General features: G+C 40.3%; 1 protein-coding gene across 3 annotated transcripts; it reads left to right on the forward strand.

Moving 5' to 3' along the window:
• The first annotated feature begins 3,765 nt into the window (after positions 1-3,765).
• LOC117426555 (C-X-C chemokine receptor type 2-like) lies at positions 3,766-13,660 on the forward strand. Of its 3 annotated transcripts, XM_059033466.1 has the most exons (4): positions 3,766-4,083; positions 4,946-4,999; positions 7,578-7,819; positions 11,393-13,660. In XM_059033466.1, exons 3-4 carry the CDS (start codon positions 7,813-7,815, stop codon positions 12,469-12,471), a joined length of 1,086 nt encoding a protein of 361 aa, XP_058889449.1. In that variant the 5' UTR covers positions 3,766-4,083; positions 4,946-4,999; positions 7,578-7,812; the 3' UTR covers positions 12,472-13,660. The 3 variants fall into 3 exon arrangements, with proteins under 3 accessions (XP_058889449.1, XP_058889450.1, XP_058889448.1); XM_059033467.1 differs by having other exon boundaries at positions 3,766-4,999; XM_059033465.1 differs by lacking the exon at positions 7,578-7,819.
• Positions 13,661-23,260: the final 9,600 nt, after the last annotated feature.

Below are 23,260 nucleotides of genomic sequence, written 5' to 3' on the forward strand. Positions count from 1 at the left end.
AGCAATACGGGGCAGTTTATCTGTTATCGAATTCAAAGGAATGATCACTTTATAGTACCTGCCAATGTTTGAAAAATATTCCCTTTATATCGTTAGACAAACAATTAAATTCAGAGGTAAAACACATAGTTAGATCACTTTTAGTGTTTTTAACTTACCTCTCGATCACAATCTTTGGCTTTGTACATTGTTTCTTTAAGAATACGGGCGTCATATCCTCGGGTAAGTTTGTAAGGTGCTGTTCTTACCTTTAGATATTTTAAGTCTAAAAAATGTATTCTATCTAGATCAGATTCATATATAAATTTGAAATGACTATTTGCGGAATTAATATAATCCACACAATGATGGTAAAAAGATGTTATCATTTTTGTAGATTAATTTCTCCTCCCAAAATGCCACATACAAATTAGCATAATTGGGAGCAAATGCTACACCCATTGCTGTACCCTTTATCTGGGAAAAATATTGACCTTCAAACACAAAATAATTGGAATTTAGCACAAATCAAGTAAATCTATAATTAATTGAGAGAGTGACATAACCTCAGTGGGTCTGGAATTTAAATAGAAAGTGACAGCATCAATGCCCCCTGTATGTGGGGTGCTGGTGTACAAACTAGTGACATCAAGTGACAAGAGCACCCTGATTTCATTAATACAGTTAAGAACATCACATGTATCAGAAACAAATGAAGGGAGTTTACAGACAAAGGGTTGTAAATAAAAGTCTATATATTGACATAGTGGTTCAATAACTGAACCTAAACCTGCGACAATAGGTCTTCCGGGAGATTAGTGTAATATGACAATTGCATGATGTTGAATAAGATTGTTAAGTATATGCAATGTGAACTGAATGCATTGATTGCTGGACAGACCAAACCCTGACATATTTCTCAGTCAGCCTTGGTCTATCAAAACTGCAGTATACTGTAATACAGTTTAACACAATTAAGCAGATTGGTGATTCCTAGTCCTTACATAAAATATGCCTTTACAATTAGCAGAATGCATTATGCAACATTTATTATTTTACTGAACTAATATGAAATCATGGAAACATCATAATTTATAACATATTTAAATGCACAATAATTGCAAACAGCATCCATCTACCTGTAATTTTAGGCAACTTGAAAACTGAACAGAAATCGAATCGTACCTTACATATTGTCAATGCTGGGCTCCTTTTTGCACGGCATAGTCCGTTTAGTACAGTCTACTTGGCTTAGCTTAACCGTTTAACTGTCACTCGCTGAAGTTGATTTTATAGGAAATGTACAGATTCTAGTTACTGACGCTTCGTAGAACAAAAGTTGTTTTTTTTTTTTTTATCCCCGTATAAAGTTATGATACTCTTATACCAAATGTCATATAGATTGTTTTAATTGTGAGTCTATTTAACGAAAGATGTTAAACTTTTATATATGAACAACATAGACATACTGTATATAATTCATATTAGTACTGTATTTTGTAACAAACTATTGAAAATGTATTTTTTCTTTCTCGTGTACCAGTAAGTACGTTTTCTTAAAAGAAAAAAATAAACTTGGTCAAATCACGTCAAAGTGTGCTCGCTCACTGGTGGTTCACAATAGGGGTCACAAATTCCAAGTATCTGGCACATCATAAATTATATCTTTCTAATTCCTGTGACTGGAGATAAGTATGCTCTGTGGTTGCAAATACCAAGAGTATGTAGCCTGCTGGGGTCACGTGACTGCAACTTGGATTGTTTACATCAACGCTGTGGACAAAGTAGAAGGTACAGATCAGTACTAAACAGTACATTTTTCTAATAAGATAGTGGAAATAATTTAAGCAACTAATGTATGTCAAAGAAAATATTATAGAAAGGTTGGTGTTTCTTATGCATTTCACTTAAAAACTGGAGTCCAGGCTTGTTAATTCTTGCCACATGGACACAGATGCCAATTCCCGGACTGTCCGGTCCAACCCAGACAGGTGGCAACCCTAACTCAGGGAGACGGTGTTGAATTCTCAAATGCTCTGCAACCCCCAAACAACAACACACATTCTCCCCATTCATAGGGTGACCATTTTCAAAATTCAAAACCGGGACACATTGTTAAATAATTGATAAGACTAATTAAACCATTTAAATATAGGCTATTTTAATGGTTGTTTACTGAGGAATACGCACGCACGCCTGTGTTTCACTAAAAAATAATGTTCTTCATTACCATGGAGCCCTTTTTTATTTCATTTTGTTTTCACTGCAAGTACCATAAACTAAAAGCCATTGTTTACGTTATTTTGACAATAGTTATTAAGAGTGTGTCACGCTACATGAAGTGGCTGAAAACTGAGACTTTTCAAAGATTTTGAGCAAAATGTCGGGACACCGGGACCTTTGATGGAAAACCGGGAAGTCCCAGCTAAACTGGGATGTCTGCTCACCCTACCCATTCACTAATGGCGTGACCCGTCCCGTTCCCCTTACGATACATGTAACATATATAAAAGACAGATGAGAGATACTGAACAGACAACAAGTCCTGCAACAAAGCAATTGTCCGGGTCATTACAATATATTTTTTAATTTGAAAGTAAAAATATATGAAAGCATGATGACCTTTATGTACAGAAATCTTCACTAATATACAATTGAACAAGAACTGTTGAATATTTATTTTCATTTCATACAGTATTAAATGTCATTGTTTATATGATAGTGAAAAATAAATAAATAATCATCAAGATAAATAAATAAATACATAAATGTCTATGTATTCATTTTTGTGTTCATTTATTTCAATATTTATATTAATGTATTTATTTATGTTTTACTTTTACCAAATATATAGGCTATCCTTCAGCATAGCTAATTCTCAGAAATGATGTTCCTTTTTGTCCAGCGGGAACCACAAATAGTTAATCTCATCAACCAGTCTAGAGAGAGGAAACCGTACTTCCTTGTGCCAATAGGGACCACAATGAGCGTTACACTCACAGGAAGAAAAAGGAGATGGATTGTATGCCAAGTATTTACTTTTTTTCTACATTTCATGTAAGAGTGTTGGAAACAACACATGTGGAATGGTGCTTTTGGCTGATTTACTTTTGCTGCGCCAGTACCCTGAAAACACGTAAACTATCTGTGCTGTATAGATAGTCACTGGCAGTTCTCGTGCTTCGCTGTAACTTCGCTGTAATTACAAGATATCACTCTTATATATTTTTTTAAATAGCTGTCTTAAATATCAACAGTCGATTTTTCTTCCAGATTTTGCGTAAATCTGGAGCTAGGTGCAGTAGTTCCTGATCTCCTGCGTTTTTCAATAATAATCTTTCTGCTATATTTCTGGTAGTTTCTCCTTTTTCATTCAGTTCTATCACTGGCATTTTGAGATTATGTACTCTTTAGCTTCAACCATTTTTGTTGCTTTTTTCCAATTTATTTTTCAGAACTTGGTGATTATGTATTTATTTATTCTATAATTATCATCAGGTGTTGGTTTTCAATCATGACAGTTGTCAATAATTAGCAACGAATGGGTTTCATACAAAATATTTTGATTGCCCAAATATTTTTGTCAAAGTATGAAATTATTTTTTGCGTGTTATTTTTCATTTTATGCATGTTGTGTAATAATTTGTTGTTTTATTATAAAGCTGAATCTCTAATTTATCTTTCAATAGAACAATTAGAAATGATAGTGATCACTTTCTTGTGGTTTTTCTCTTTTTTTTTTTTTTAACTGCAGACTTTTGTCTGCAACTGTATATACTACCTGGCCACTTTATTATGATGTGTACCTCCTATCGGATTGGGACACCATTCGCCCTGATCACAGCCTTTACACAACGTGGCATAGACTCCACAGAGTGGATGTCAATCCATTCATTCGTTAATATTTAATATAGCTGGTGCAGAGAGGTAGGCAGAGGATCTGGTGGATGAACAGGAATTCATATAAGGCAAGACCTACTGAAATTCTTTCATCTACTGATGATGATGATGAATAATGACCTATGATGTATATTGCAGCTGTATTGTGCACCATGATTCAAAGCAATTTCCTAAACATCACAGCAGGATTAAGCAACTTGTCCAGTAAGTAGACATCAATGGTTACGTAAAGGTTTAATATCTTTCATCAGCTTCCAACAGGTTTTATTTCTGCAACAAACAAGTCTTATTACAAATCCAAATGAACTCTGTCCCCAAATTAAAACTGGACTTGCTAGATTAAACCTTCAAGAAAGCAGTAAAATATCTGGATCTATTTTTTTGTTTATCTTATACATTTTTTTTTTTTTGGTCATACCACCATTCCATACCGGTTTCATTTTATATAGCGTCCTTATGAACAAGTATCCCAGGGTGCTTAACAAAAAATATAAGAAACTAAAAATTTTAACATGATATTATTGTGCAGTAATTTTGCAATTTTCCCATGCATTTACCATAGTTTACCCTGGTTTGCCATGTTTTTTAATATGCTTTACTATACCTCTCTGGTTTTTACAGTGGTTATCTATGCTTTACCATGCTTTCAAAATGCTTTATTACACTTGCTTTTACTATGTTTTACTATGGGACACTTGTATAAGGGGAGCTGCTTGCTAGTCAAAGGCCAAATTAAAAATACACGTTTTAAGCTTAGAATTTAAAATGCAGATTGACTCAGCATTCTGAATGGAACCTGGAAGTGAGTTCCAAAGTAAAGGAGTTTAAGTGGGTTAATATGACAAGCAGACTTGGTATGTGTCAGTATTGTGGCTTCAGCTTTTTGAACTAGCTGCAACCTCTTGATAGAGGCACCTGGGAGGCCAACAAACAAAAGAATTACAATAATCAGTACTTTGAGGTTACAAACAGGGGAATCAAGCGTGAGGCTTCACCCAGCTACAGTGTATTTCTCATGTGCCAATCACTATTACATTGAATTTCAGTGTGTTGAAATATTCTGCAGGTCCTGCTGTCCAATGCATTTTCTTACCCAAGGGGAAGGGAGTTCACTCTTTGGGTATGTATTGTTTTTTGTATTCTGTGTTACCCATCTGACGTGTGAACAGAGTTGTGGTTTCGCTGACAGTTGTGAAAGTGGATTAGGTAATAGGAAAAGGTTTCTTCAAACAATACAAACATACTATAACTTGTGCACTGCTTTCATATTTCTGTTTTAGATGTTCTGTTTTCTTTTTTTTGTGATATTTATTGTGAGGCCTCCAGTGGCTCAACCACTAAATTCACTGTGACGTGAAGCCACATATCTCTTTGGGGCGACTAGAGGGAGCGCTGTATCGGACAGTCCTTCAGTCCTCCTGGGTGGTGAAATTCGAATTGGACATTTTAAAATGGATAGAAAATAGTGGCAAATACTTTTAGACACTACAGACAAAACCTTATTAAGCAAGTGGTCTTTATAACTTGGAAATATTTAGAATCACATAGTCAACTACTGTATGCAATTCAGGAATTTCAGCCCCCAAATATTTATTTAATGAAATTTACCTGTGGTTTTTCAACAGCATCACATCGGTTATTATTAGGTATACACTTTAATACAGATCAGCAGGGCACAAAGAAAGTAACAAAAACACAAGACTGAAACTGAAAAGGGGGGTTCTGTACAAAAAGAATTCCCAGCTAGCAGCAGAACAGTCCAAATAGAGACACAATACAAATTAAAAACGTGGACTATTTTTTCACTCTGGTGAGGTCTATTTATCCTGCCACTGTGTCCTGTGCAGCGTGTATTAAAGCTTTTCTCTGCACAGGACTTTAAATTGAGGGGGCGGGGGGGCGGGGACCTGAATTTGAGCATTTTTAGCATTTTTTGTAATAGAAAAGACAAATTTCACATATTTTATAACGTTACCGTAGTATACTTCTGGAACCAACTCCCCAGTAATGTTGTTGAAGCTGACACCCTGGGATCTTTCAAGAAGCTGCTTGATGAGATTCTGGGATCAGTAAGCTACTAACAACCAAACGAGCAAGATGGGCTGAATGGCTTCCTCTCGTTTGTAAACTTTCTTATGTTCTTATGAAAATGCAAGTGTAAACAAACAAGTAAAAAAGATTGGCCTGTCGTCAGACATGTCATGTTAACACAAAATGCATTAATTTACTGCGTATTGGTATTTCGTCAATCTGGGAAGGGGGACACACGGGCGCATTAAGAGAAATTCAGCGATCTGGGGGGCATTGGCGCAATGGCACGGCCTAGCGCGAACACTGTTTTCCTCAGGATATAATCTCTCCTTTTTCGCTATTGTCATAGAAGTAGCAAACTAATATATCTGAAGACTTTGGGTAAGTGGTTAGAGTGAGGGAACTGCAGTCATGACTTGTGGTTTAGCATGTCAATATTTTCTTCAGTGACTAAGAAAAAAAAATCTTGTTTTCATTTTGAATGTTGTTTCTGGTAAATAATCAAAAACAATACTGAAACTTTGTAAAATGTAGAACAATATATGAAAAAAGAAAGAAACAAAAAAAAAACAGTAGTATTTCATACACCTTACTGGGCCCAAAGTAATCATAGTGTTTGCTGTGATTTCTTTCCCTCCAATTTCATAGTAGGTGTTTTTTGTTGGATGACTGGGGGTGGGACATTTATTGCCCCTTTTATCTCTGTTGGACCTCTTATTTACTAACTATCTTGCCAATCATGTGGAAATCAATATTGCAGCAAATAAATGCTGCCCGAAAAGAAAAATTAGCATTGGCCAAAAAATCTGCTTGAGTGATAACCCATCTCTGAATACTTGTTTAACTCCCTGGAGGTGGTCAAATCAACTATGAACAAGGAAAGCATTGAAGGAACTGGGGAAACGGCATTCGGTCCTCAGATAATCAGTAATGGTATACACTGTACATAACCTAAATTCATATTTATACATTGGGTGGGTGCAATATGGGATTGTAATTGGATTATAATATGTAATGCTATGTTGCCTGACATGAGTCCAACTATATGAAACCCTTCCCATTATACAGATATATTGTTGTAGTTTAAACTCTGTTACCCACTAGTATATGTATATGAAATTAGAATTGAATAAATGAAGGAATGGGTGTCTTAATGTAGCCTATTTATTTAATCATGTATTGTTTTATACTGTATATGTTGCCTACTTAACAGGATAATCAACAAATCTATAAATTGTTTGGTCATTGATTTGAACATTACCAAATTATTCTCTCACTGCAACAAAAACAGAATAATTTATTTTACAAGCCAATTTGATATCTAGACCAAACACTTAAATTGGGTCGGTTCGTGTGGCTTATAAAACTTCTGTAAGATTCCTATACGATATTCTTATGTAGGATTGTATAGTATTTTAGTCTATGATTGTTAATAAGTATAACAAGTTTCCTACACCTTCATGGATTGTACAGATTATATAATTAAAACAGGAGCACCCCTAATGAGTTCACAAAGCGCTATTAAGAATTCAAGCACACAGACTGACCTTTCTGGGTTAGATCATTTGCTAAAGAAGGGTATTAGCACTGATATTAACACAGAAACATGGCAAACCATGGTACATTTTGCCTAGTATAAAGACAGGATTGTTTTACTCCTCTCACAGAATGTGGCTTTGGCTTCATAATATGTCCCAAAGTCAAAAAAAAAAAGAAAAAGAAAAGAAAAAATCTGCAGGGATCACAGATCACTTGTGACAAAGTCCTTCATGTGACAGCAATCCTTAGTTCCTTCTGTGCAACATGTCATGCTCCTGTGGCACAAGCCAGAATATTTCATCAGAGCTTTAAGAAACTGTGTGCTGAGGACAGGCTCGCCTTGAAGAGACTACAGGATCAAGGATGTCAGGTAGGAAAACTGTAAAGTTAAGTGACATTTTTAAGTAGATTGTAACCTTATCAACCCAAGTTAAACGTACCAGCTGTCCTGGTGTTTGCTGTAAATAGTATCTGTACCACTTTTTTTAATCAAATTTTACTTTCCTGATGTTAGGAATGCTTGCAGATGTCAGCAGCAGTGACATGCTTTCTGTGTCTCTTAGAATAGTGACAAGCAGGTTTTAAGGGGGTGGAAATTCTAAGTGTGTTTTTTCATAAATTCATAGAAGCCTACAAAGCCCATACTTAGAACACTTGAGTGCCAAGTTAATGTGTTAGAACATGGGCACACTTAACTAAGCATTAACACAGCCTTTATTAGTAATATGCACAGTAGATTGATTATCACAAAAGATTAAGATGGATTTTTCTGCTAAAATGAGCCCCAAAGATAGGCTGCAAATACAATAGAGAATACTTCAAGTAAGGCTGGTAATTTTATTATTATTATTATTATTATTATTATTATTATTTCTGGGGCCAGACATCTCAGAACCATTGATTAAGAGAATACTACGAAACTGATAGAAGAAGCATCCGTATGGAGTGAGAGGTCATGGCGAGCAGCATTGAAGTGATCGTAAAACAGAGAAAGGCTGTTCCAGTGCTGTAGGGGAGAGATCTGAACTGATTAAATGAGAGAGTGAATGGATTCCAATTTAGCAGAAGGCTGTTGGGCTTCAAATTGAATCCAAAGTTATTCCCAGGAACTCAAGAGTGTGAACTGGACCGATGTTTTTCCCCTGTTAGAGGGGGATGCCGACTGCTGAGAAGAGAGACATGTTCTAAGAGTGCTTCAGATGGAGGAGATATAAGAAGAAAGTGAATGTCATTTAGATGAAATGGAGCAGATGGAACCTGAATGAGCATCGCCACAAAACTGCACATATGTAAAAAACGGCATCCTTCAGAAATGCAGAGTGAGGAATTGAAGTTATTGTACAGCTGTCTGCCGCCGGAATGTTTGATGGGTCTTCATGAGTATCTTTGCTTGTTGAAAAAGCAGACAGAGCTGAAGAATGAATAGGAGAAACTGCAGACGCACAATTCCTAAAAAAAACTAAATAGATAAATAATTAAATATAAATGTTATCGAGAGCAGGGGAAGATAATTTGAGGCTGTGTCCAAAAGCAGCCTCCTCATCAGTCTCCTCATCAGAGGTAGAAAGGGAGGTGGAAGCACAAATCCCAAGCGTTAGCATAGATACTACTGAAGAATCTATTCAAGGTCACGCTCGGGCTGAGACCAGTAATCAGTGTATTGTCCAGTGCTAACCGAGAAGCTGCTTTGGCTGAAAAAGCTTTATGATACTCATAACAATGGTACCGCCATATCTGACTGAGAGATAAATGAGGGTTGATATTGTTAAAATGCTGGTAACGCAAATGGGAGGAAGGATCAGATGAAATTGAAAGCTGAGGGGTTGTAGATGCTGAATCGGAGGTGAAAGAAGCTTGCAAAGTAGTGGGGTTGTTGCTTGAACTGACTAGTTTGGATCTCTGCTGAGTCTTTTGAGGAGGACAGACAGACTCGTCTGATATGGAATTGCAATATGAAACAAATAAAGCAGCCCGATCGCACTCTGCTTTAATGGGCAAACCTTTTTGAAAAGGCTTTCACGAGTTTGTCGATGGGCCAATCCTGTAAAAAAGTTGTGCTGGAGAATCGTCCTCGGGTTTTAATGTGTTTAAAGCAGCGAAGAGAAATGGCAGCGGGCACAGCTGGATGAGCAGTGATTGAAGCAGCAGCATTGCCATATGGAGGAGAAGCAGGACGGAAGTATTTCTTTGAAAGTTTTTTTTTGGTGGATCATTTGATGAAGGAAGACAGTCAGAAGGAGAGAGAATTTCTTCATCTGAGTCAGATGAAAGCAAAAGCTGCCTCGACGAGTAGTCATTTTACACCGATTGAAAACAAAGGTTTTGTTTTAAGATTGGGTCTGCGTGGTAACTGCAAACTGAAAAGCAAGACCAGAATTAGGAAGCTGACTACGGGTTAAATAGGGTAACTGACAGGGAATTAAAGGTTGACTGACAGATATTTTAGCAGGATGACTCGGGAGGAGCCCCGGCTCCAGCCCCCCGAAATACACCAAGGTTCTACAAATGCACCCTGCTGAGCATTGTTCATTTTCTTGTTTTTTGTTTTACATTAAAGTTGCTTTAGAAATATAATTATAATCAACCTTATTGTTTAATATTGGCCAAATGTTTGGTTATGTAACAATATTTTGGAATTTAATATAGGTACATTACTGGGAATTTTTTAAAAATATATATTTTCTATGTCTCGATCCTACGATTCTAGATGATGCAAAACTTTACTTGACAACAGACCATTTTCGCCAAGTGCCTCTGGGGTATTTTCAGACTGAAAGTTTAATAGCATCCTCCCTGTGGTTCCCTTATCACCTGGCCTATCTGTTTTCAGTGGCAGCCTACACTTGTTTAAACAGCTGGCCAACATCCTGATAACTGGTGACAACATAGGAATGCCATGATTATCTACAACATTATCAACTGACTTGAACTGGAAGCTTAGCCATGACTTTCCTGATCACTCCCCAGTTTACAGTTACTTGCTTGGCACCTGGTTTTCACAATGCCTTTAACCATGGGGCAGCAGTGTGGAGTAGTGGTTAGGGCTCTGGACTCTTGACCAGAGGGTCATGGGTTCAATCCCTGGTGGGGACACTGCTGCTGTACCCTTGAGCAAGGTACTTTACCTAGATTGCTCCAGTAAAAACCCAACTGTATAAATGGGTAATTGTATGTAAAAATAATGTGATATCTTGTAACAATTGTAAGTCGCCCTGGATAAGGGCTCTGCTAAGAAATAAATAATAATAATAATAGAGATTTTAACTTGAATGAATACAGCATACCACTATTTCACTATAATAATAATAATAATAACCAGCCTCCAAGACTCATATGGCTACGTCAACAATGAAATATCCCCTGAGCATCCGTATACCCTCTGTCTATAATGTGGACATCCCCTTCCTCCATGCATTAAGTTGTCAAGTTTGATGTGAACAGCTACCATTGATCATTGTGGTTTGTAAGGCCTAAAATCAGCATGAAGTGAGCAGCAACCAGACTGTATTTTACTATTTAAATCTTAGCTGAAGTGACCATCCTTCTCTTTATAGCCATAGACTCTTTTATATGTGCAGAACATTCTGTATTTGGGAAAAGAGTATAGTTAAAGGGAGTACAATCTACATTTCCTACCCTTTTGTAACTGTGGAAACTGTTAAAAATCACAGATTCAGAGGGGAAATTACAGTCCAAGACAAAGCTTTTAGGAGTCTTTTCAGAAGCAACCACCATGATTTGGAAAGGATATTAATAAGCCTGGAAAATAACAAACTAAACAGAAGCAAAAATAAAGAACCCATATTATAGGATATTAAACAATTACATTATTATTATTTTTTTTTTAAATTAAGACATTATCCTTAGGAAACTTGATAGTTAAAATCCTACATTTGCACATTTGATCACATTTACTAATTTCACCTTTGTTTTTATTTTACAGAGGACATTAACTTTTCCATCTCCTTCGACGACTTCAACTTGTCAGATTTTGAAAACATATCTGCAACATATGACTCTACCTTCATTCCTGACCCCAAAACAATCACCTGCCAACCACTGCAGATCGATCCAGCAGTGAACTCTGCCATCTGCGCCATCTATGCCCTGATCTTCTTGCTTGCAGTGCCAGGGAATATCATAGTAGGGATTGTGATTGGGTGTAACCACCGTTCGCTCACCCCCTCTGACATCTACCTGTTAAACTTAGCGGTGGCTGACACCCTCTTCGCTGTCACCATCCCCTTTTGGGCGGTCAGTACCATCCATGGATGGATTTTTGGAGATGTTATATGTAAAGTGGTCAGCCTGGTCCAGGAGGTCAACTTCTACAGCAGCATCCTGTTCCTAGCTGTCATCAGTGTTGACCGGTACCTTGCCATTGTCCAAGCAGTCCAGATGCGGAAGCAGAGACAGCCATTTTACAGCTGGCTTGCCTGTGCTTCTGTCTGGGTTGTAGGAGCACTGCTATCCCTGCCGGTTCTCTTCCACTCAGCCTTTAAGCCGTCCAACTCAGAGAATACAGTATGCTACGAGGAGTATGACCCGGAAACTGCTGCAGAGTGGCGCTTTGCCACAAGGCTCCTCCGTCACTCTCTGGGATTCCTCCTGCCACTGACAGTCATGCTGGTCTGCTATGGCATCACCATCTGCCGACTCCTGCAGACACGCAGCTTTGAGAAGCAGAAAGCCATGAGGGTGATTGTGGCTGTGGTGCTGGCTTTCCTCGTCTGCTGGATGCCCTACCACTTGGTTGTAATCGGTGACACTCTGATTAGATTTAAATTGGTCTCTTACACCTGTGAGGTCAGCAACTCCATCAGCCTGGGCATCTTTATCACCCAGAGCCTGGGTCTGCTCCACAGCTGTATCAATCCCATCCTGTATGCCTTTGTGGGGGAGAAATTCCGCCGGAACTCCCTCAAGCTGCTTCATAAATGGAGAATGGTGGAACGGGGTTCCACGTCAGTGTTTAGCAGGTCAACTTCTCACTCCTCAGAAACTAACAATATGATGGTGTAAGCAGGTGATTCTCTTCTTATGGGTGTGTAATAAAACAAACCTGTATATTGCACTGGCTGGCAACCGCTATAGAGGAGTGAGAGTAATCTTAACTAATGTATTCTTGTTGTTTTGATTCCATTTGTATCATTTTCTGTATCAGTCATCAAATGATGGAGATTTTTTTTTAAAACACAGAAGTTACAGCTACCACATGGCCTCCATAGAGCTCTCAGAATAATGTATCCCGTTTTCAAATCATGGTGACTTTTTAAAATACAGAAGTTACAGCTTCCCTGTGGCTCCAGTGATGTCCCCAAGTACGTTTTGTTTAACCAGAGCATAACCATTAACTTGTTCCCCTGCTACACTGCCCCTAGTGGATGCAAGAAATACATACATAAGAAATACTATATTTTCTAAATGACTCTGATAAGCAAGCAAGATACAGTAGCAATAATAAAATCATTTTTGTAGTGCATAATTTCTTTCAATTGGCTGGTGAAAATGTTTTAAAAAATGCCTTACTGCAAGAGAGAATATGGGGTTGTGTAAGCTGCCGGAAAAACATGTTTCTGTATTTTAAAGAAATGATGTGATCTAAGGTTGGAACATATTGTGCAACTTCTCTACATCAAATGATGAAATAAAGACCTGTACATGATACCATGCTAAATGAAAAATCCAGAAGTGATGGTTCAGGCAGGGAACTCACTTTTAACCTTAGATCAAATCACGTAAACAACATACATATTGTAGGCGCTTCCAACACCAGAACAAATGGTCAGTCAAATAGCTGGTATCTTATTAGTTGTTTGATAAACAATATGTCCACTGATCGGCAATCCATTATGGCCTGAGTTCACCTCCTCCTCCTCAAGCTTTTTCTAACAGAGAGGGCATCCTGCCCCCCTGCCCCCTCTCCACTTCTCTGCAAGCGAATTTATGGGTAGAGGTACCCCGAACGGTGAGACCAAAGGCCAAAGAATATAGTGTAAAAACCTGTATAATATAGTAGTGTTGTCTAGTCTATGCTTTAATACATAATCTATTGCACAAGTTTCCTGACTGAACCAATATATACCATTTATATTGATAGATATGTAGTACAAATGAGGATATCAGTGCAAGGTTACCCATTTAGGATTTTGTGGGGTCCACTAAATAAATGTGCTTTTAAAACATCTTTGGAAAATAAATCTGAATATAAAGACAAGTTGTTGCAGTCTTCATTTGTGTAAAGAAATTGTTTGTCCATATGTGTGTCTAAAATGCTGGAGAAAAAAGGCAGGAGCCTGTAGTGTGTTATTGTGTCATCTGTTGAGCAATACAGCACACTATAAAACAATACTTGTGTATCTCTAAAAACATTAAAGAGCCATGTTTATCATTTTATATATTTTAAAACAATATCCGTGAGATTTATTAGACCTTGCTGTTGTTTTCCATAGAGGGTATGATGGTGTTCAAGCTCCCCTGAACTAGCTGTGCTGGCTGCCTCTGGCACCTACAGCAGTAAGCTGAGCCACCTGCTACACTACACAGCTTGCTGTAAACAGCCAAGGAGTTGCTGTTGCATTTTAACTCACTTTGATTTTAGCACTTTGGTTTGCGTTCCTTTTTTTCCTGACAAATCTATGAAAGCATTGCTTAGTAGTGACTTAATAGTGAAACCTTAATTTTTTAAAACATTATTCAAACCTTTAACACCTGATCCCAGACTCCCCTCCCCTTTGATAGCGTGGTTTTTCAAATACATTACAGATTAAAAATTAATTTGCCGTTTCCTAGTACCCAATCACTTCCTGTGCTGTAGGTCACACAGTGTTGCTGAACAAGTTGACTCAGTGTTTATGTACAGAATGCATGACATGGGCTAGTCTTCTCTGTCTTGCCCTTATCCTCTAAAGGTGTTCCTGCCTGTCCTCAACAAGAGCCAAGTGTCGCTGTGTAGTGGGGACTTAAGTCTGTTAAATAAATATTTAATAAATAATTTATGGTAGCCATCTACGCCACTGAAGGCACCACCTTCAGATTAGGTTAAGAAGGTTTGGGTTATTTTGTTTGGCACTGGAATGAATTTAGGCAAGAGAAACAATACAAGTTTAACCATTTATTATTTTTTCAAGGGGAGAATATAAACATACAGTAAAAGTTTAAAATACAAAATAAAATATTGCAAATCCAATGGGGTCTTTTCCTTTGATTTCTTTTGTAAGCTCTGAAGTACCCTACAAATCAAGCTAGCAACTATAAGAGTAAACTAGCCACTGCCCAATCCCACTTACTATTTCAGGCACCTCAACTGCACTATGCTTTTAGCCTACAAGAGATTGTCCAACTGTATGGCCAATTCTGAATACAGATTTTGACTTGCAGTACCTTAACCACCCACTACAGGCAGGGGTGCTAGAGAGCACTTAAATTAGCTGGCCAGTGATATTTTGATAAAATGGATATCCCCAAGTCCCCCACTAAAACACAATTAAGATTACAATACATACATAAAAAATATACAATAGTTAAAACAAAAGTTGGCTAAGTAAGATAATTAAAACAAAAAAAGGCTGCTAACTGCGTGTTTAAATAAAAGATACAAAATAAACAGGCACGAGGGCCTTACAGAAAATAAATCTTCCAGTTTTGCCTTCACTGGACTGCAAAAATTCAAAAAACAGCACACAAAGAAAAAACCCCAGCAAGCAACAAAAAAAAAAAAAAAAAACACGCTTGCTTCCTCAGCTACCTCTCTCTAATGAGGATCTGAGGCCTCCTTTTATGTCAGGTGGCTGGGTGCTGATTGACTGTTAATGACACAATAAACCTGGGCAGGGAGGTAAATTTAATTCCATCCCTGCCAATACTTACAACGACAGAGCCCTGCTCTGCCACACCTTTCTATTATTATACCCAACTAGATATAACAAAAAAGACAAACACAACGTTCAAGACAAGGCCATCGCCAGGGTCGTTACAATATCGGCTCACCAGCGGTTTGACCTGTACCATGCGGGAGAGTTGGGATGGACGCCTCACATTCCCGTGGGATCTCTGCAGGATCTCCTCCTCGGCTGGCCCAAAGGTATGTCCCAGGGATATAGGCGCTTCTAGCAGCGCATCCTTATCCGCATCTGGGACCCTGGCTTATGACAAGCACAGCTGTCTGTGAGCCACAATCAAGCTAGCCAGGCTCTGGCCAAGAGCTTGCCCTTGGAGACCGGAGATATGCAGCAGCGTGGTGGACAGGAGACGTAGTTCAGTGGCCACCGGCTCAGGGAGCGAGGCCTCGCACAGTACACTGTCCATATAGGCCGTCAGTACACTCAACGTGTTTGCCAGACGAGTTACCTGTGCCTCCGCTGCATACACCCGCTTGAGGTGCGTTTCCATCACCCTGCACTGTGGGTTCAGGCACGCCGGTTCTCTGGCCAATCCTCCCATTGGCTGAGCCTTAACCTGGGCCACGATGGTGGAGTCTACTGGGTGGAACCCCGCTAGGCTCAACTTTTCCGCACCTTCCTAAGAGGCAAGCTGTGCTGCTTGCTTCAGCACGCTTGGAGCTGAGGCCGGACGATCCCAGGAGGAGCGTACCTCCTCCATGAAGTCCAGGAAGGCTGGGAACTTTTGAGGGCGAGGAGCCATCGCCTGCGTCCGGAATACGGACCTGCGTGGTTCTGCTGCTGGCATCCAGGGGACCTGCAGGAATGCTGAAGCGCGTCCCATCAGTGCCGACACTGAGTCCGACAGTGGAGGAGCGCTGGCTTCCAAGGCTACCTCAAAGCTAGGTTCGGGCTCCGCTCCTACCTGCATGTCAGAGGAGAAGGAGGCCCTGTCCCCAGAGGCCGCTATGGAAAGCGTGTCCTCTTGTGCCAGCTGGGATGCCTCTTCCCATCCACCCTGATCTCCCCTGGGGGAGGGAGGATATGGTAATTGAGGCTGTATAGGAGCTGGGACTGCGGCAGGAGCCGCAGGTGCCTGTTTCGACAAAAGCTCCAGGACCTGGGCCATCTGGGCTTTCAGTTCCATAATGTCCCTCGCCTGCTTTGAACGCTTCACCCTTCTTGCCTGAGGGGATGGGGAGCGACTACGGGGTCCTGCGCGTCGGGGATGTCCAGCAGGGGGTCCTGGGACAGTTCATGGTGGAGGGGCTCTGGGGATCCGAAAGCCGCCGATGGTCCAGCCACCGAGGACACGGAATTCACCCTCGTGGCCATCTCCAACCTGTTCTCTCTTATCCAGGGCTGAAAAGCAGCACAGATACTGCAGGCCACCTCTCTCTCGAGGGCTATGGTGGCATGTTGGACGCCCAAGCACCGCACACAAAGGGTATGCTTATCCTCATGCGGGATCTTAGCCTTGAAAGCCATACAGGGGTGGAACCCCGATTTGCATCCGCTGGGCAGTGTGCACCGAACACCGCTTTTATTATTATTATTATTATTATTATTATTATTTATTTCTTAGCAGACGCCCTTATCCAGGGCGACTTACAATCGTAAGCAATACGTTGCAACCGCTTGCACTGGTTGCAACATGCGCTCAAGCACCAATTGTATCATGCAACGCCGTGTTTTCATGCACTAGCGTTGTAGTGGAGGGCACCATGCACCGTGGGCACCGAGCACCGTGTACTGTGCGGCACCGTGTGTCCATGCACTAGCGCTCTAACAGTCGGCAACGAGCACTGTGCACTGTGCGCACTGTCCCGTGAGCACTACGTGCACCGTGCAGCACTGTGCATTCATGCACTAGCGCTGTAGCAGTCAGCGCTGAGCACCGTGTGCACCGTGCGTACCGAGCACTGTGTGCACCGAGTACCGTGAGCACTACGTGCACCATGTACCATGCGACAGCGTGTCTGTGCACTGGCGCTGTAGCGCTGGGCACCGTGTGCCATGTACAATGAGCACCATGTGCACAGAGATACAGTGCCTTGCAAAAGTATTCGGCCCCCTTGAACTTTGCGACCTTTTGCCACATTTCAGGCTTCAAACATAAAGATATGAAACTGTAATTTTTTGTGAAGAATCAACAACAAGTGGGACACAATCATGAAGTGGAACGAAATTTATTGGATATTTCAAACTTTTTTAACAAATAAAAAACTGAAAAATTGGGCGTGCAAAATTATTCAGCCCCCTTAAGTTAATACTTTGTAGCGCCACTTTTTGCTGCGATTACAGCTGTAAGTCGCTTGGGGTATGTCTCTATCACTTTTGCACATCGAGAGACTGAAATTTTTGTCCATTCCTCCTTGCAAAACAGCTCGAGCTCAGTGAGGTTGGATGGAGAGCATTTGTGAACAGCAGTTTTCAGTTCTTTCCACAGATTCTCGATTGGATTCAGGTCTGGACTTTGACTTGGCCATTCTAACACCTGGATATGTTTATTTGTGAACCATTCCATTGTAGATTTTGCTTTATGTTTTGGATCATTGTCTTGTTGGAAGACAAGTCTCCGTCCCAGTCTCAGGTCTTTTGCAGACTCCATCAGGTTTTCTTCCAGAATGGTCCTGTATTTGGCTCCATCCATCTTCCCATCAATTTTAACCATCTTCCCTGTCCCCGCTGAAGAAAAGCAGGCCCAAACCATGATGCTGCCACCACCATGTTTGACAGTGGGGATGGTGTGTTCAGGGTGATGAGCTGTGTTGCTTTTACGCCAAACATAACTATTTGCATTGTTGCCAAAAAGTTCGATTTTGGTTTCATCTGACCAGAGCACCTTCTTCCACATGTTTGGTGTGTCGCACAGGTGGCTTGTGGCAAACTGTAAACGACACTTTTTATGGATATCTTTAAGAAATGGCTTTCTTCTTGCCACTCTTCCATAAAGGCCAGATTTGTGCAGTATACGACTGATTGTTGTCCTATGGACAGAGTCTCCCACCTCAGCTGTAGATCTCTGCAGTTCATCCAGAGTGATCATGGGCCTCTTGGCTGCATCTCTGATCAGTCTTCTCCTTGTATGAGCTGAAAGTTTAGAGGGACGGCCAGGTCTTGGTAGATTTGCAGTGGTCTGATACTCCTTCCATTTCAATATTATCGCTTGCACAGTGCTCCTTGGGATGTTTAAAGCTTGGGAAATCTTTTTGTATCCAAATCCGGCTTTAAACTTCTCCACAACAGTATCTCGGACCTGCCTGGTGTGTTCCTTGTTCTTCATGATGCTCTCTGCGCTTTAAACGGACCTCTGAGACTATCACAGTGCAGGTGCATTTATACGGAGACTTGATTACACACAGGTGGATTCTATTTATCATCATTAGTCATTTAGGTCAACATTGGATCATTCAGAGATCCTCACTGAACTTCTGGAGAGAGTTTGCTGCACTGAAAGTAAAGGGGCTGAATAATTTTGCACGCCCAATTTTTCAGTTTTTTATTTGTTAAAAAAGTTTGAAATATCCAATAAATTTCGTTCCACTTCATGATTGTGTCCCACTTGTTGTTGATTCTTCACAAAAAATTACAGTTTCATATCTTTATGTTTGAAGCCTGAAATGTGGCAAAAGGTCGCAAAGTTCAAGGGGGCCGAATACTTTCGCAAGGCACTGTATCGAAGTACCAAGGGCTACGTGTGCACCAAGGTACCGAAGCACTGGGGGCAGCTATGCAATGGTGCCTACCCTAACCGCGTGGTCACACACCTGGTCAGCACTTAGCATACAACAGGGAGACACTAGGGCTGATGCTGAGACAGGGGAGTTGAAGGCAGACAGCAAAAACACAGTAGAAACAGATGGGGGGGACACACTGTTGTTTGTTTACAAGGCCCGACTCACAGAGGTGGGCGGCCTACGCAGCCGACGAGGTCTACTCTACAGCGGGATGAAGTTACAGAGCCTGGTGGAGGAATACACGGCTGGATGGCTGTAGTAACAACCACGCTGCAGCTAATCCACAGAACGACCTTAGGCCCATGTGGCCTAACACAGAGACGAGGGCCACGAAGCGGCAGCCAAACAACAAGGCCCACTTCAGCTGCCAGATGGCGGCTGGGGGTATCACTTGACAGCGGGCATGCGGCAAGGTCTAGTCCTGTGGAGGAACTGCATTCTCCCATGAAAGAAACAGACAATCAATCACGTGGTGACTGCAGGCAGTCGCTCACACATGACAGACAGTAAAAAACAGAGCAGCCTACAACGCAAGTGAGGAGGCTGCTGAAAGACAGAAGAAGAGACTCAAATTAGACAGTCGTGATTCGAGTAACGCGGCAAGCTGGCTTTCAGCATGAATGCAAGGGAAGTACAACTCGATTCAGAAGCTCTTTCTATCAGCACGCTCAGCTAGACATAGAGGTCTTACCGTACCTTCTTGAGAAGGAAAAAGAGAAATGGCTTCCTCAGGATGATGGTTTTAATCCCTTGGTAGGCGGGACCCAGTGCGTCATCCTAGGAAGGGGCTTATCAGCGGCTCTCTGTATAAAGAGCTCAGTAATGGAGAGGGATATACCATAGTCATGTTGATGGTCGTCTTCGAATTGAAAGGGAACAGCACTGCTGCCTGAAGGATTAAGGCTGGTTTTCTATATAAAAACGCATTGCCCCAGGATGATGGCAAGTGTGTCATATTGTATGGACTTACATCTCTTAGGAAAAATACCTGAGATTCGGAAACAACACAAAAAAGACCATTAGTGCTGTGCGTAAACAGCATATTGTCAAACTATTAGTGCAATCCATAACCCAGGTAAATAATGACACATTGTAACTGATATGAGAAAATTGCATGTTTTCATATTTTTTAATTAATAATTTAAGCCATTTTACATTGCTTTTGCGCACAGTCTATGCACTTTTGTCTTGGTGCGGCTTTCACCCTCTCCTTCTTGATCTGTGTGCTTCAGGCAACTTTCATTCAAATTAGGTTGTAAGCACCCTTAATTTATGTATACAACAGTTTTTCATGTTGGATGCAGGTGTGCAAAACTCATTGCCTCAAAACATTATTTATTTTTTCTAAGATATATGTGCGCAGACTATATAAAAAACTTGAAATGACTTTGGGACAATCCGTTCTTCATATAGGAATGACATCTTGAATGACTATAGACGCTGGTGATGTCATTATAATACTTAATAGAAATATGTAATTTGCATTGCTCCAAACAATTTTTTCAAAGAGACATTTGTCTATGCAGTATAAAAATGATCAATGGGGCAAGATGCTTGTTATTGAAAAAACAGCTTTAATTAAAAATTATTTGCCGTAATACACGGAAGAACAGATACAAGTTGCCTACTAAATCGCAAAAATGAAATACGTGATTAAAAAAGGGCATATAAACTGATACTCTAGTCTCTACAGAGTTTAAACTAGATCGATCAGTTGGAAAGGGATGATAAGCTTTCAGAAATATTGATGGACTCCAGTGGGTCGAAACACAAGATGTGGACTTATAATTCTGAATCTGAAGTCTTTAATTGCATTTGCAAAGAAAGTCTTACTCATACCTCTTACTCATACCAAAAGAAAACAAAAATAGCAGTAGGTTACAAACACTGTCAAATTTATCAGATGGGACTTAAGGTGTACGATGCCGGGCAGGACTATAGGTGTATCGGACAGGACTATTGGACAGTATCGGACGGGACTTAAAGTGTATTGGACGGTGTATCGGATGGGTGTTAGTCACACTGCATGGGGGTGTTAACCTATTAAAAAAAAGAAAACATAGATAAATTAATGCACCTCAAGATTGTATTTAGTCTATTATTCGGATTGTGATTGTGAATGATCTCCTGCTCAATGCTGATGCTGGTGCTCCCTCTGTGCTTGTCTTCCTTGAGCTTTTGACACCATAGATAATGGCATTCTTCATGCCTTCAGAAGTATGCTGGAATCTCTGGAACCTGTCTCTCCTGGATGTCCTCTTACCTATCTGGACACATGCAATCTGTTTTCTATGCTGGACGCAGTGGCGTTGCAAACCCAGTCACTTGTGGTGCCCCCCCAATGATCTGTTCTTGGGCCCATTCTCTTCAATATCTACATGCTTCCCTTGGGTCACCTCCTCCGCCAACACAGCCTCATGTTTCATGTTTATGCTGACGACACCCAGCTCTACTTAAAACTCGACCCTGGAAGCCCCTCTGCCATGGTCCGGCTCTCAGCTTGCATTCAAGACATTGAGGCCTGGATGACTGCCAATTTTCTTCAGCTGAACACTAGCAAATCTGAACTCCTTCTAGTAGGATCCAAAACTCAACTTAAGAATCTAAATATAGCTGCCCTGAACCTCGGAAACTGTCTGCTGCTGCCTTCCCCCACAGTACGAAGCCTTGGTGTACTTCTTGACAGCAACCTCTCCTTTGATGCCTACATCTCCTCCGTGGTCAAATCTTCCTTCTACCATCTTCGAAACATCTCCAAAGTCTGTCCCTTCCTTTCTCTCCTGGATGCGGAGATACTTTGTCATGCATTTGTCTCCTCTTGACTCGACTACTGCAACTCTCTATATGGTGGTCTCCCGGCACGCACCATAAACTGACTGCAGATCGTCCAGAATGCCGCTGCCAGGATCCTTACCAGATGTAAAAAACATGATCACATCACCCCGTCTTGCCCAGCTGCACTGGCTACCTGTAAATTATTTTCTCTCCTGCTCACCTACAATGCCCTTTATCACACAGGTCCTCCTCAACCTGCTGACCCGCTATGTCCCTGCCCACAAGTTGAGGTCTGACTCTGGCCTGCTTGTTATTCCCAAGCAAAAGTGCACCACACTTGGAGAATGCTTGTTTAGCTTCATGGCTCTGACTCTTTGGAGCTCTCTCCCAGCTTTGGTGTGTGATGGCCCTACCGTCGCTCGCTTTTAAACAACTTTCAAGACTCTCCTGTTCTCTCTTGCTTTCCATGCTCTTTAAGCCTCATATCTGCTATTAGCTGCTGTGTTGCTGCTACTATTTAATGTATTATGTATTAAGTTTTTTTTTTTGCCAGCAATATACGTCTCGATTTTCAACGGGGGGGTTAATTTAATTTCTCCTACTCGCAACGCCCTTTGCGACTCCTGCTTATGACTGATTTAATTGAAACGACAATTGATTTTCAGGTTCATTGACAATTACACTGTAAACCAAAGAATGTGTGAGGCGTTTAATGTTATAAACGCGAACAAATGTTTAAAAAGTGTTACAAATCATAAACACGTCCAAGAGTTTACAAAATAAACACCACAAGGTGTTTAAATCCTAAACACATTTAGAATTATAAACGCAGTGACGTGTTTGAAAAGTGTACAAGTGTTTTAAAGATAAACACTCGATCTTACAGTGTAGTCACATTTCAATAGTCTGGACTTCCATTTAACTGGAAAACAACAAGGTAGCGCACATGTAGTCGCAAAAATGAAAAATACATTCTTAGCCACCCAAGTTGAGCTATTGCTCGATGATATTTTGGCACATACAATTGTTATTTTCGCAAAAGGTCCGGACGCCACTGCTACATTTAAAATAGGGAAGGATATAACCGACAAAATAAACGCATCCTCTCCATAAAAACGTCAAATAAAGAAGTCCAAAAAAGATCTGCTAAATGACTCAATAATAATAATAATAATAATAATAATAATAATAATAATAATAATACAGCGTGCCAAAAACCCCCCCAAAAAATTCCTTAATTTATTTCAATATCACAAGGTATTCTCTGATGCAATATTAATATTCATATTCTTTACATGCAATATCTGAATGTTTACGTAAAACCATACTAAAAATATTAAACATTAATATACGTTTGTTACATATGTTTTCAAATGGTCATATGTTAATTGTGTATTTAATATATTCTAAAATTAT

This window comes from Acipenser ruthenus, chromosome 11 (assembly GCF_902713425.1).
Source record: "Acipenser ruthenus chromosome 11, fAciRut3.2 maternal haplotype, whole genome shotgun sequence".
In the NCBI taxonomy this organism is placed as follows: Eukaryota; Metazoa; Chordata; class Actinopteri; order Acipenseriformes; family Acipenseridae; genus Acipenser; species Acipenser ruthenus.